General features: G+C 35.3%; 2 protein-coding genes across 3 annotated transcripts; both read left to right on the top strand.

Moving 5' to 3' along the window:
- The first annotated feature begins 4,984 nt into the window (after window positions 1-4,984).
- On the top strand, window positions 4,985-10,516 carry LOC116196517 (boron transporter 4-like). Of its 2 annotated transcripts, none has more exons than XM_031526278.1 (14): window positions 4,985-5,113; window positions 5,436-5,541; window positions 5,639-5,721; window positions 6,048-6,240; window positions 6,470-6,608; window positions 6,735-6,900; window positions 7,005-7,171; window positions 7,251-7,424; window positions 8,739-8,834; window positions 8,934-9,050; window positions 9,150-9,469; window positions 9,627-9,906; window positions 10,024-10,161; window positions 10,281-10,516. In XM_031526278.1, the coding sequence occupies exons 2-13, from the start codon at window positions 5,438-5,440 to the stop codon at window positions 10,150-10,152; spliced, it is 1,968 nt and encodes a 655-aa protein (XP_031382138.1). In that variant the 5' UTR covers window positions 4,985-5,113; window positions 5,436-5,437; the 3' UTR covers window positions 10,153-10,161; window positions 10,281-10,516. The 2 variants fall into 2 exon arrangements, with proteins under 2 accessions (XP_031382138.1, XP_031382127.1); XM_031526267.1 differs by having other exon boundaries at window positions 9,627-9,921.
- A 3,599-nt stretch (window positions 10,517-14,115) lies between these two features.
- Window positions 14,116-15,542, top strand: LOC116193024 (transcription factor bHLH94-like). The gene is made up of 5 exons (XM_031521747.1): window positions 14,116-14,197; window positions 14,509-14,580; window positions 14,668-14,972; window positions 15,272-15,421; window positions 15,537-15,542. Exons 1-5 carry the CDS (start codon window positions 14,116-14,118, stop codon window positions 15,540-15,542), a joined length of 615 nt encoding a protein of 204 aa, XP_031377607.1.
- The last annotated feature ends 492 nt before the right edge of the window (window positions 15,543-16,034 follow it).

Here is a 16,034-nt window from a genome sequence, read left to right as displayed (position 1 = left end):
TATTGTTAATTATTTGTAGTTTTTTTTATTGATCAAAACTTAAAAATTCGTGAAGGCCATCTGGCTTAATTCCTCTGTGCATGAAGCTATAAAAAATAACTACTTAGATAATTATTTATTATTTTAGGGAATTTAATTTCATCATTAATTAGAAGTCAGCAACTTCTTGGATGATTATTTGATATTGTTTTCTTTTTATTTTTCTATTTCTAGCTCAGAGAGAGAAACGAGGAGTTAATCCTTGTGGATCAAGTTTCCTTGTGGGTGAAGCTACCTTCATAGAGTAAATGAGAAACCATGCAGTCGAGAGTTGAGAGTTTGAAACATAGAGTAACGTCAAGCTTGACACATGGAGCAACATGACGCTTGACACGTGGAGTGGCCTGGTTAGTTTTATATACGAGACTTCGACTTAATTAATATCTGAAAGTAAACTAACAAATGTCGGTAAAAATTAAAAAGAGTATCTCGAAATAAAATATTAGTTTTAAAAAAATAGAAATATATAACAATTTATTGAATTTAATTAATCTTATTTGATTTTACAATTCAATTTTAACATCTCTTAGTCAATAAATATATAATTCAAGGGCCGTAAACTATATATTCAATTCACAAAAATATAATAATTTATATTTTCAAATAATTAATATGTTATCCGTGATTTTTCACTTAATAATTGGCATTATTTGATGAAAAACATTTACTTAAATAAGAATTAAGTAATTACTTTAGTAAATGAAAAAAGCGTTGCAAAAGAATTTAGAATAGGATTGTAAATGCAAATTTTCAGATAATGAATTGCTAAAATGATAAGTAAACCACCAAATTGTTGGATAATAATAAATATTAATTAATTACGTTAATTTTGTTAAAAATAATTTATACTTTTTAAATTCACGTTGAGGTTTTCCCTTTAGTGGGCCGACACAGCTCGATTGCATTAATCGAGACCCAAATTGAGCTTCCGAATACCAAGATTCACATTGAAAAGAATAATTTATAATTTTTAAGGTATCGTACCAATAATAAATATATATATATATATTAATGCCTTTTAAGTGAATAAAGTTTCATTCCTGTATATAAAATAAAATATTAAATAGTGCTTATCTAGTATGTTGAATTTAACATTTTTATTTATTTATGTTTAACTTGAAAATAATTAAAGAGTTGATGCTATAATTATAAATTAATTAAATGTTCGGGGACCCATTTAAATACTATTTATCCTGTTAAGAGTGATATTTCCGCGCAACGCGCTGGTGAAATAGCTAGTCTGAGCTAAAGTTGGCACATCTTAGCTAGCTAATTAATTTACAGGAAGAGCTCTTCCTGTAATCAATTCATCAATTAGCAATCAATCAATTAGCTGGCATACCCGTAACATCTTGCTTTGCTTTAAAAATTATAAAGAAGAAATTAACAATAATGTATTTATGCAATCTAAATAGCTAGCCTTGGGCAGAAAGAGGAAACAAAAAAAAAATCCAAATAGCCAGGTGGCACAGCTAACAATTGAAATCCTAGATTGAGTGTAGAGTTAAATGCTGATTAATTTGTCCACCTTAATTACCAGGGGATGTGATGGTTGTGTAGTTCCAAATTTTGTGTAGGGACGTACAATTATGCTCTTGCATAGAATCAAACCAAATATGATATGATACATATTCTTTTAAAGTTCCATTTTGTTAGTAACCAAACACATGGAAAAATTGCCGTCGCAACACATGACATGCGCAAACATCTGATGTCTCGAGCATATATTCCAGTATGCTTGAGGCCTCTAATCGAAATCATCGATGCATTTACGAATGATATTATATAGTAAAGAATTTAGTGAAAAGCGCATTTCATATAATTTGAGCGGCACACATTAGTCCGATCATCTCTTATGATGGTGATGCCCTGATCGAACAAGAATTTTCACGTCTTGGAATCTAGAGGACTACGAGTTATCAACCTAATAAGTTGGACAAGAAGTTTGAATATGAGAAAGCAGCAGCCAAACATGTAATGTCGCTCCCATAGAGAATATTATCATTCAGTGGCTATGCATGTGCGGTCGGTGATTCGGTGAAATCTATTTATATCTATTTATCTATTGATAATATATAAAAGCTGAACAACAAAGTCGTGAGAGCTTCGTTGGCTAGTTCTCAGCTCATAATTGATCGTCTTTTCGATTTCTCAGAAAATTTAATTCTAAATCAATATTCATGTATTTGTCCAATTTTACATTAATACTTCGTATGTACGTTGTCTCTAAGCTACTTATTTAGAATACCGAGAAGAATATTTCTATATTCAATGTATGTATAGGATATTGAGGAGTTTTTTCAATTATGGAATAAAACTCCTCGAGATATGTGGTTTTTTTTACTAAATTCAATGTTTTAAAAATACTATAAATAGAAAATTTTTGAAAATTCATTATACGCTTCATCATTCGATTTTATATTATATAACTTTTCCGATAACCTAATCTCATTTCCTACACGATATCTAGCACTCTTCGTACATATACAAATATACACCGTACATGATTGTTACCTCTTAATTTATATGTTATTTCATAGGGATAGAGTAAGTATCAGCTTATTAACATGATTTTTCTCTTCTTTGACTAGCTCATAATTTATAATTTTAATTGTCTATTTGTTAGAATATATAACTTTTATTAGGTTTTTTCTATGTATATTAATTATATTTTTATATCTAATGATAATTCTTTGTCAAGAAAAGCAAATTATGTTAAGATTCCGTGCAATGCACGGGCGAAGCACTAGTTATAATAAATGTAAATTAAAGTTGAGTGTTACTCTTGACAGAGCTCTTTATATCTATAGCTATATTATTTTCATGTGAAAACAGATTAGCTTCCCTAACTATTGCATTCTGAAATTGCCCTTGTTGTATATATTTGGATTTATTACAACCATTAAATTAAGGGATATAATTATAAATTAACAAAAATAATTATTCACTATCCCACGATCCCTATTTTCTCTCCTCTCTCAACTTCCCTCTTTTGATTAAATTGCCAATTCCTCCATTTTTTTTTCTTTTTCAGTCAATTGATTTCTTTTAATACATTAATATCCTCTTATTTTTAATATATTTTTATTAAAAAATAACCTTTTTAAAAGTATTTTACATACTTATTTTTATCAATGATAGTTCACTACTCAAAATAAATTTAATCACGATTAAATTTATAAAATTCCATGTATTAATTTTATAAATTAATAAGAATATTATTTACTAATAAATAACTCTGCACGACAGTGCGGATAAGTATCTAGCTAGTGTGTGTATATATATATAAACTAGCCATCCCTATATATATATATTCTATTTATTTGTTTTGTTTTATTAATTAGGTAAATGATAACATTGATAAAACGAATATTTCGTTTGATTTTTAAATAAAAAAATTATACTCTACTGCTCAACTCAACTCTTTCTCAAATTCAATGCTATAATCATTATTATTTTGTCATTTTCTCCATTTAATAATAATTTCTCAATCATACTTTTTTAATAATAAAATGTAAATTACTCACTGGAAGTATAAGCGATTTGACCTATCTCTAACAAAAAAGTTCTAACTGATAGATTGTGGTATCCAACCACTCAACACCCGCCATCATGTGGCAATGTGTGGTCCATCACGTGTCATGTGTCGTTAAATACCCGTCCTCAACAACTGATTACGAGCTGCATATCCTCTTTCGTGCTTGTCGATGGGGGACAAACCAAACTAATCACGAGTTTCACACTCGGGCCTGACTTAACGTGATGCGTATTCTTAGCTGCCTCAAACTAGACATAACCACACTCGGGCTAACACATGCGCATTTTTCGGCTACCCTCCCAAACAGACTTTAAACCGAGTGTGGTGTGAGTCCATATACGTGAACGCGAGGAAGCATAACCGCTCTGATACCATGTAAAATACCCAATGGGCCTATAAGTGATTAGGTCTATTTCCAACCCAAAAGTTCCAACTGATAAGTTGTGGTACTCAATCTCTTATAAACTTATGGAATTTCTCTTAGGTTGCTATTCTTAACTCTCAACATAAATTGTCTATCTACTTCTACATCTATATATATATATATATATACACATATATATTTATTCTCACGCATCCATATATTTGTCAACATTTACAAAAAATATTTTTTTGTCTTTTTTAATCTCCGAAAAAAGAGTCAAGTTGAGTTGAAATCCAACTCAAAAACTAAATACAAGCTAGACGACCTTTTTCTAGTATATATGTTCTATAATATAATGTTATCTAGGTGTCTATATAGTTGTAATTTAAATTAAAATCAATTTATATAAATTAATTACATGTATCATTCTTAATTTCTTATATATATATATATATATATATATATATATTGATCGGAATTACATATGTGCATTCATGATACCTGCTGTGTATTTTGAATTACGTTGGATATATATGTCAAGTGTCATGTATTTATATATGGCAGGTAAGCAATAACATCGTACCACAATTTCCAATCACATCGAGATATTCCCCCACCTTGCATATTGATTGTGTGTACGCGCAAAAAATCTCCCCAATAGGTTGTCTCACACACACATATATACGCATACACATATTATATACATATATATACGCTACATAAAAACAGAAGATAATCGCAAATTGAACTTTCACAGTGGAATCATTTTCTTAAATGCAACCATCTTTTAACCGTTGGATCGCAGTAATTGATGAAAAATAAAACTAATTAGCCATCTAATAATCCAAAAAGGTGATGATATTCTATGATGAATGGACCATAAAATTTCTCACATAAGCGGACAAGGAGCAGATGTTTTGTGCATCCAAAGATTATTGGGCAGGCAATTAAATTCTAATGATGTGTGGGTCCTACTTTTACGCGGGCGGGATTGAGGGAAAGGAGTAGGACCGAAAACCATTCGGGTTCCCATGTGCCGCCGTGCTGTTCTATTTAATTTTCCTCTTAGTGTCTCCCCGTCTCAACCAGAAGGTGATAGAATTTGGCACCTGAACACCCATTTTCTCTTAGATTGTATTTGCCTTATCCCGCTGACGACCAGAACTTTTCCGGTAACACTACCATCCCCAATAAGCTCTCTGGGTCGGGTTATATGTGGCTTTCTTTCTCGGTTTCAGACTTTCAGAGACGTGATTTTGTTCAGAGTCTCTTAATGTGATGTAATCGTATTTGTGCTTTCTTTCATGTAGCTATTCTTCAGTATTCTATATCCATATCATTTTATTTTTATCCTAGTAATGTATCTTTTCATGTGAAATGTATCCCTTGTTGTTTTTGAAGTCGCAGTAACGAGACAATTGCCCGCACGAGGCAATTTTTTACTTAGTTCTTTGCATATACTCATTTAAGATATATGTATTTTACTTGAATCAGAGATGGAGAGCATCAAATCTCCATTTCGAGGAATAGTGGCGGATTTCCGAGGTCGAGCGTCGTGCTACAAGGAAGATTGGATCTCAGGTCTTCATTCAGGATTCGGGTATTTATATATTAATTGTGGAAATAGTTATATTACTTGAATTGCAAATATCGCTCCATATTTGTTTAAGTTGCTGCTTGTTGAAATTTTTTGACAGGATTTTGGCCCCAACAACATATATTTTCTTTGCCTCCGCACTCCCAGTTATTGCCTTTGGTGAGCAGCTCAGTAGAGATACAGGTACAAAGTGTGTGCATTTTGGTGAACAATAACATAATAGAATTTGAAAAATCAGACGTCACTTTAACCTTATTAAGTCCGTTTTCGTAAAAACTCGATTTTGGATTTGATGCTTCCCAAGTGGAGATGAAACAATGAACAGTCAAAAAGGAAATCATATGTTGATGCCAGAAGCCAGTCCCCAGATGTAGAATGCTGGTTAAAGATCACCTTTCAGGATTCTTGGTAGAAACCAAACCGGCACTCCATACTAAATATCGATAAATAAATGCGCATAGTTTTCTCGTGTCATGAACTGTAAGCAACCAGCTTTTTGTTCTTCGCAGATGGAAGCTTGAGCGCTGTTGAAACATTGGCATCGACCGCCATTTGTGGCATCATACACTCCTCGTTCGGTGGACAGCCTCTTCTAATACTTGGAGTTGCAGAGCCCACCATTATCATGTACACTTATCTTTACAACTTTGCCAAAGGAAGGAAGGATTTGGGCCACGAACTATACTTGGCTTGGGCTGGATGGTACGTAAACTGATCACCGACCTCTTGAAAGTTAAAACGGTTTGGTCACGGAGGATTTCCCAATTTCATATTGTCCAATCATTTTCTAACCAGTTTGCAAGATACATAAAACGGGAAGCATGTAAAACACGGAATTCAGAATATAAAATAAAAAAAATTCCATAGAAAGAAGGGAATCAATGACACAGGCAAGTAGTCCATAGTTGAGCCTCTGAAGTTGTGATTGCAGGGTGTGCGTATGGACTGCTCTGTTGCTGTTTCTGCTAGCAATATTCAACGCCTGCGACATAATCAACCGATTCACAAGAGTTGCAGGAGAGCTTTTCGGGATGTTAATTACTGTTCTCTTCATTCAAGAGGCCATCAAGGTGCACTTGTATTCATGTTCAATGATTGTTTTCATGGGCCTAGCTAGCATCATAGCCAAGTTAGAGCATGCTCATGCTTGGTTGTATACCCATATTTTAATTGAATTTTAATACGTGCACTAGCAGGGAGTTGTGAGTGAGTTCAGAGTCCCTGAAGGCGAAGACATAAGCTTGGAGAAAGATCAATTCCAGAGGTTTTACATGAACGGGCTGTTGGGGATAATATTCACCTTCGGCCTTCTCTACACTGCTTTGAAGAGCAGGAAGGCAAGATCTTGGTTATATGGAACAGGTTCATGATCTCTCATCGAGTTGCATCTAAATCCAAAAACTAGAATGCATCAGATGTAGGGTAATAAACTGTTTTTTTTTTTTTTTTGCTGTCGGGCTTTTCAGGAAGCCTCAGAAGCTTCATTGCTGATTACGGGGTACCGCTAATGGTAATAGCTTGGACAGCACTTTCCTTTAGTGTGCCAAGTAAAGTTGCTTCCGCTGTTCCACGGAGGTTGTTTAGCCCGTTACCATGGGAATCCGCTTCTACACATCACTGGACTGTGATTGTGGTAACTACTTAATCTTCATAAAATGATCAATTCATTCTTGATTCTTTGATTTAAGAAGTTACAAAGTTTTTTATTCTAGGATATGTGGAGGGTACCGCCTGCATACGTCTTTGCAGCTTTTGTTCCTGCTTTAATGATCGCCGGGCTCTACTTCTTCGACCACAGTGTGGCTTCACAGCTAGCACAGCAGAAGGACTTCAATCTGAAGAAGCCGTCTGCATATCACTACGATATCTTAATTCTCGGATTCATGGTAAACTAGCTTTTTGCCCGTGGAGTTGCATCAAATTCTGATCAGTTTATTTAAATTTATAAATTTAGGATATTCTAAAAATATATATACATATATATTTTCCTGATTAGTGGTGTAAATTTCATTAGCAAAAAATATGTACAAGAGTCCACTCAAGCAAGATACAAACTCAAAACAGATAAAGAGTATAACCCCAAACTTTGAGCTATAGAAGATCTAGACAATTTAAACTTTACATTTGGAATTGATAACAATTTATCTTCAGCTTGATGGCACAGAGTACTAAATCCGGTACGCTAGTCGATTTCTTCTCAAATATTCTCGAGTTCCTTTCATTCCATATCATGTAGTTGTATATGGTCCAGAGAAGTCTCTGTACAGCAGTATCAAGTGACCTTCCCTTCAAGCTTGAAACCCACTGAAGTTCAAGTTCCCAATTTGTTAGCCATCCAGCATGACTCATTGGGCATAATAAGTTGCACAAGATCCTCCTAGTAATTCTGCACCCAAAGAACATATGATCCCTAGTTTCCTCCTCGTCGCTGCAGAACTCACATTGAGGGGTCGAAATGAACAGTCCCCACTTAAACATTTGATCGTTAGTGCTTAGCTTGTTAAGAATAGCTAACCAACTAATGAAAGAAGCCTTGGGGAGGTGGCCAGCAAACCACACCGCTTTTTGCTATGTAAACTTAGAACCTTTGCTTCGAAGACTTTCCTATGCACTTCTTGTTGTATAGGTTCCGGATTTATGTGGGAACCAAATAACATGGTTTGTGAATCTAAGAGTGATAGTACATGCCAATCGCTTTATCCTCAGACCGGGGATCCAAGCTCCTTGGCCATTGCCAAACACCATTCTCGAGGACATGACGGACCGACTCATGGCTCTTTATGGCAGGAAAGCTAGACCCAACTATAGTATAGGGTTTAAGGTCCCACAAGTAGCCAGTAATCATGCCAAAAACTTATAGCTGACTCATCTTCCACAACATTCTTAAACAAAGGCCTAGCAACATGTCTAAGCTGAAGGATTATTCCAAAAATATTTTTAATTTTTAATTGGAATGGTTTTATGTGAGATAACAAATGCACATCTTTATGAACAAATAAAAGGTTATGAATAGTTGTACAACACCATAACAACAAATATGTAAATACATATATACATATATGTGTATATATATATGTACATACATATATACATATATGTACATACATGTACGTAAATAATGTGTTATAGACTAAGAATTTTCGATTAAATGGCTAGATATCATATTATATTACTTTGGACTAATATATTGATATTATCAGACTTTGCTTTGCGGGTTAATCGGGTTGCCTCCATCCAACGGGGTCCTCCCACAGTCTCCGATGCACACGAAGAGCCTTGCAGTTTTGAAGAAGCAGGTCAGTAAAACCCACTATATTTCCAATAAGAAAATTTGGTTTGTGCAAGTTGCACGAGAGCTTTCTTCTTTCAGTGAAGGAGGATTTTTTCGGTTGCAGTTGATTCGAAGGAAGATGGTAGAGAGTGTGAAGGAGAGTATTAAGCAAAATGCCAGCAACTCAGAGATATACGGCAAAATGCAAGCTGTTTTCATAGAAATTGAAAACACTCCTGTTGTAAGAAATAGTCTTCAGAACTTTCTTACGATCAAAGAAACCACTTAAAAGATCTTGGCTCCTTCAATTTAGTATTCATATGACATACCTTTTTTACAGACTTCGTCAGTATTTCAAGAGCTAGAAGATTTGAAAGAGGCAGTTATGCAACCTAAAAAGGACCAAGACAAAGAAGTAACATTTGATCCCAAGAAGCACCTAGATGCCTGCTTGCCAGTGCGAGTGAACGAGCAAAGAGTGAGCAATCTCCTACAATCACTTCTAGTAGCAGCATCGGTACTTGCTATGCCCGCAATTAAGCTCATTCCGACATCGGTGCTCTGGGGATATTTCGCTTATATGGCAATCGACAGTCTCCCCGGAAACCAGTTCTGGGAGCGTCTGCTCCTTCTCTTCATCGTGCCAGCTCGTCGCTACAAGTAAGCTTGCACCCTACTCAAAACCCATTGATTATATATCACCTTAACCTCAAGGGGAATATTTACGGGCTAATTGGCTTTTAAGTAGTTCATTCGATGTTATTATCACGATGAAAGTCAATGAACTGGTTGCATTACGGTGTGTGGCAATTTATAGGGTGCTCGAGCAAGTGCACGCCTCGTTTGTCGAGTCGGTTCCTTTAAAGTGCATAGCGGCATTCACGCTATTCCAGTTTGTGTACTTGCTCCTTTGCTTCGGAATTACATGGATACCAATTGCGGGAGTCCTATTCCCCCTCCCATTCTTCATCCTCATAAGCATAAGACAGCATATACTGCCCAAGTTTTTCTCTCCCCACCATCTTCGGGAATTGGATGCTGCCGAGTACGAAGAGATAGCTTGGACCCCAAGAATCTCCCTCAGCCTATCTCGTCGAGTATGCGCAAACATGGTTACATTTTTTTTTTCCCCCATTTTTTGTGTCCCTATGAATGCTTTATCTACATATTGATGGCCTGAAAGGTGAAGAATTGATTGTGGTTTGATGTACCAGCTGAACGAGGCGCCTCACTTGGGAAGTACGGAAAGCAGGATTGAAGTTTGTGACGCCGAGACCTTGGATGAGCTTACGACAAGCAGAGGAGAGCTGAAGGTCAGGACCATGAGCTTCGGCGAGTACTGAAGTGGCCAAGTAAGGCACAAAATTTAATGATGTTCCAAGGCATTTTTCAGCTCTCTGTACTCAGCTAGCGCTTAATGTGTTTAATCTAAGTTCATCATTCTTATTGAGGCTTTTTTCATGTTCTCCAGCTGGTGCACCGGCAAGAAATTGTCCCCAAAGATGGATGGGTTTCCGTTTTCCCGGGGAACAAATGAAAAGATGATTATGGCATAGCAATAGCAGAGAGACGGTATATATTAAACAGAAGTAGGCATAATTGGGTGGACTGACATCAGAATTTGATTGGAGTAAGACGCATGCTACACACACGAATGACATCAAATATGTAATGTTCTAATAATGTTTAAATACCGACTTAGCAAATTCCAACTCGTTATGACACAAAGCATCTGCACTGAAAAAGTAACCAATAGAAGATAAATCATCTTAAGATCTCGAAGGAGAATGACTAGAATATTTACCCCTCGAGAGAATTAGAATTAGAACTCTACAGCTCATATGGGATCAGTATTCTTAAAATTTTCGAATCGTGGATGATGTCGGTTAACATGGATGGACTAACGTAAGGGCTGGGTATATGTTTAGAGTGCCCAATGTTGTGGCTACCTGATGGGCCGATCTCAAGTCCATAATGGGCCCAACGAATGAAAGGGCTGGCCTAGTCTGCATCTTCCCCTTTCGTAATCCACAAAACACCCCATCCATCCTGGAAGGCCCAGTTCCAGGCTTGGTCCATTTCCTCAGCCACCATCAAGTGTCATAAACAGGGAGGTACTTGAACTGACTTAAGTATCGTAGGGAGAACGATGGGAACACCCGTCATCCTCTCTTATTGCATATGTCGCCGGGAAGATCAGGCGGAGTGACTTGAGCCTAGGATCATGTGGACTGCTCGCGGTATCCAGCGTCGTCACTACCCAACGAAAAATGATATAAAATATGCGAAAGCCCAATACATATGATGCAGAGGATAGAAAAAAATAGAAGAACAATTAATTGATCATAATAGCTAGGATTTCGAACAAAAAATAATTATTAAGCAAATAATTTTTTTGAACTTATGATCGATTATGTAAAAGAAAAATTTATCGCAAATTACTATGAACTTAGAGTGATATAAAAAAGAGAAAAAATTATTTAGAATAAAGGATTTCATAAACAATACTTTTAGAAAGGGAAAAAATAAATTCGTATTACAATTTCTAAACTAAATAATATGTTAAATCTTCATTAATAACTAAATTGAACAATATATGACAATTTATATGTGACTATTAGTTGCAAAGTACCATTGAATTTTTAACTTTAACAAAAAGTTAATCTCTGTTTTAACCAAAAGTTACTCTAATTCTGTTGAATATTATTATTTGAAATTTGATTTTATAATTGAAAGTGCTTCTTTTTCTTAATAAAAAAATTGGCCAAAATGCTAAATTGAATGATTAAAACTAAAACGACAACAAGATATATGAAACGAATCCGTGTTATATGCACAGGAGAGAGCACTACTATTAAAATAAGACTTGCTTTATAATTAAGTAAATATAACTTAAAGTAAAATATAAATCGTTAGCTTGACATTTAGGGAACTTGTGACTGAAAATGTACGAAAGCACATTGACCTGAGAGAGAAATGGATTTTTTTTTTTGATGAGTTGAATGGACTAAAATTAATTTTCCTGTGAAAGAGCCGGCCAAATGAAAGAGCAAACAAGAGAGGAATCTTATGAGAGAGACTGTAAAAGTGAATAGGACCTTTTTTTTTCCTTTTAAATATATGTGTAAGCAGATGGTTAAAGAAATATCAGTTCGATAAACTTTCTCTGAATTTTTTTTTACAAGAAATGCTTATGAGCGTAATACAATAAAATAAAAATATTAATAGTCACTATAAAGGAGCATGAAGTAATCAATAAAGAATCTAAATCTTAATTACCAACAAATGAGAGCTACTTTCTTTTTAATTCTTTATGATTTCCTTTAACGAAAATTATCTTCAACGTCATTCTGAAAACTGAATGTTTAACAAAAAATTTTCCTTCTTCAATTTGTTGTCGTAGTACAGATAATATACATTTAAAACAAAAAGGCCCATCATTGAATATTACGTGGTCAAACAATATGATCAGCAATTTTGGATCTCCATATATATAAGTCTTTATTCAAATATTTGCTAACGTTAGGGATGACCTCATATTGGATGTGTGATGGGCTTTACCTAACCATATGCAAAATGAATTTTAGTTCTTCCCCCACACACCCCCTCGAGAAATAAACAATTGAAGCGAATACGATATGTGTGTGTGTGTATACACACAGATAGTCTTCTCCAAAATAAAAAAACAATATATGGTTTTTTAATCTTTTTGTGTCTCTCCTGATATGGGATTATTGTAATGGGGACAATTTCATGATAATTGTTAATTACCAACTATCTATTATATATATATATATATCAAAGTCAAAAAGCGAAACGTATAAGTTTCGTTTGAGAACCCTCAGCTCTTGGTTCAACATCGCAAACCCTCAGCTCATTGTTGATCGACTTTTCATTCGCTTAAAGAGAGTTTTACTCATAAGAAAAGAAATTCTTGGTGCGTTTGGTTTTTGAGTTAAGTAGAGTTGAATTTTGATTTTAATTGGATTGTAATGATTGTGTTGTTGAATTATGAGAAAAAAATGTGAACAAGTAATGAATAGTTGAGAAAAAGTAATGATTGTGCTGTTAAATTATGAAAAAAGTAATGAATAGTTGAGAAAATTTAATATTAAAAATTAAATTAAATGATTAAAAAAAATTAAAAAAGAAAAGTAATAATTGTGTTGTTGATTTTTGTTGTGTAGTGAGTAGAGTTAAAATTATAATTAAAATTTTAAAAATATAATTGTAAAACCAAACGAAGCTAATCTCTGAGGGTTTAATTTATGATAATTTAATTGCAAGTTTGAGTTTTTTCCGCAGATACTTTTGTTTGGAGGCTTGTTTGTCGGCCCTAATCCCCTTGTGAGGATAAAACTCCATTCCATAAATTAAGTAGTTTTTTGTTTGTTTATCTATAGATGACACGAATTAATTTTTATTTTTATAAAATTAGTGGCTAAAATTGTTATATTTATTTGCATATATCCAACAATAATATTTATTATAATCTTGCGTACGTACAAGTGAAATCACTAGTATATATTGAATTTATTAATTTGACTTTTTTTTGGCTGAAAAAGAAGTTATTAAATTTATTGATTTGACTTTTACGTGTGTACTCAATACTTTCACGTACAGCAAGAAATAGACATGCATGAACATGACACTAAACATTAGAGAACGAGTAGGAGACGGAAAGAAAACCCTCTACTTTATTGCCTCAACACGAGAATAAAAGCAGAGATTTAGCCAGAGGGGACTGCAGACTGAACATGGATATTTATCCGTACGAACAATAATATAATTTTTTCAAATGCCAAACGATACATCGGATTTCTTCAAGATTCTCTTATTTTCTCTGGGACCTGTTCACGTTCATTTGTTGTTGTTAGTACTTGATTAAGTAAAAACCATCATCGACCTACCACATGTACATGTTATAGTTTAAAAGGGAGAATACTCAGGATCATCCTGAAAGTTTTACATTTTTTGACTATGAGTCTTATAAATTTAATTTTACAAAACATAGTCCTAAATCATTTAGAAAAGTGATTGTGTTGGACCATTCCATATCAGACAGTCACGGAGTTACTGATCTGGACTTAACGCCATTAAATTCGTTCGAGTTGGCTACAAATTGTCCAAATGTCGATTTTTTGTTGGGAAAAAAATTAAAAATGACACAATATTAAATAAGAAAAGAAGACAAAAATAAATAAAATAAAAAGAAAGAAAATTCCAGCCCTTGCCAAGCTGGGTGGTTGCCAGGGGTGGGGACCCCACCGACGACCCCCAATCCCCGGGACGAGGCGGCCGATAGCATGTTTGTCAGAATCGCGATTCGAATCGTAGAATCATACGATTTTACGATTCATGAGGGGGTCATCGATTCCGATTGCAGGGGTGAGTCGGAATTTGTAGAATCGGGCCGGAATCGCGAGTTGGACCAAAGAATCGCAGAATCGGGCCGATTCTGCGATTCTACGGTTAGGCCCGAGTCAGCCCGAGCGCGGGCCTAGAAGAGGCCGAAGCCTACGCCCATAGTATTTCCCCCCTTCCCCCTTCTCTCGCCCGCCCTTACTTCCTTCTCTGCTGTGGTCTTCTCGAGATTTCCAGTCGAAATCTTCCATAGTTCCATCCACCTTCGATTAACGGTGCGGCTAGTTCTTCCTCCGACTAGCTAGCTTGTCCGAGCTGCCATCCATTTTCTCCAGGTTACATAGCGGCGGATACGTTCTCGGGTTGCACGGCTACTCTGAGCTTCGATCGGGGGCAGGGCAGGACCGGTAGGTACAATCTTCGATTCTGAGTCGATTATGGTCCCAGTCCCTTTTTCCCCAGTGTTACAATGTATATTCGATTTCTTTTTCAAGATCTGATTCTTACTGATTATGTTCATCCTCGTGATCATGCCGTCTTCAGCTTTAGCCTTTCGTCTCATGGCCAAGAAATGCTTGGAGGTCATGAGCCCCAGCTACATCCCAATTATTCTTTTCCTAAGCCTTTCGTCTCTGGACAAACAACTAATGATAGCAATAAGGCCCCTAAAGATGCTGATGTTGATGAAGAAAACAAGAAGAAGAAGACACGTCACATAGAGATTGAGCGGCAGAGAAGGAAAGAAATGAATACCCTTTATGCTTCGCTTCGATCTTTGCTGCCTGCCCAGATCCTTAAGGTAAAAAGATGGGAAACTCACACTAACAGATTTTCCAGTGGAAACTTGCTGAATTGTTGTCTCTAAATTAAAGAAATGATTAATTCAATTGTTATTACTCGTGTGCAAATTTGTGGTTGTCATCTGTCGTTGGTTAATTGCTTCCAAGAATTATGATCTCGAGATAATCATCTGATCCTTTTATGTGCATGAGGTGCAGGTTTGAGATTGGAGCTAATATAAAAATTTAACTGGAATGCATAAGCTTGAAATTGAATTAGGGTTTGCTTTCTGACTAAACTTTGGGTAAATGTATTTAGGGAAAGAGGGCGGCATCAGATCAGCTGAACGTGGCCCTGGATTACATAAATCATATCCAAAGGAACATCAAAAAACTCGAAGCTGAGAGAGCTAGATTGAAAAAGAAAGGTCTTGATAAAATGTGGTATTTCCTCCAGCCATCTTCCGCTGTAATTGATCAAATGTCTTATTTCCTCCAGTTCCATTCCGCTGCATATTAATGGCTTCTTAGTTAATTTACAGACTCTTGTAACCTGTTTTTGTTTCTTTTCGAGTCTTGGACAGATGTGAGTTGGCTTTGCCTCAGTTATAAAGCATGTATTGAGCAGCTCACTCTCTGACCGATCTCTTCAAGGCAAGTCAATGTTAGATTCCATGCAGTTGTCTGTGTTGTTTTGCATTCTGCCCAGTGCCCCGTAGAGTAAGCTTATATCTCGAATGGTCACATTACAAGGAAAGGAACTTGAATCAGTTGCATTTACCTTAACTAGTTTGCATTTCAAGTGAATTCGAGAGAACCCTTTTGTGGAACAAGCTGTAGAGTATGCTGTTGCAGCTGCCAATGCAAATCTCCACAAGAACAATATTTTGTGTTTGTAACGGTATGCTGTTGAGTTATGATTTGGACCTTGAATTTCGATAATTTGTAGGGATATTTTGTGTTTTATGACTTATTGTTGATTTTTTGGTTTGCGGTCTTTATTTGAATGAACAATAATTAATTTTTTTTGCTTAGGAAAGTATGTTACATATATAAATATATGTTTTTTTAATTACAGGTAG

This window comes from Punica granatum, chromosome 1 (genome assembly GCF_007655135.1).
Source record: "Punica granatum isolate Tunisia-2019 chromosome 1, ASM765513v2, whole genome shotgun sequence".
In the NCBI taxonomy this organism is placed as follows: Eukaryota; Viridiplantae; Streptophyta; class Magnoliopsida; order Myrtales; family Lythraceae; genus Punica; species Punica granatum.
Note: the sequence above shows the minus strand (reverse complement) of the source record. Positions and strands in the feature narration are given on the sequence as shown.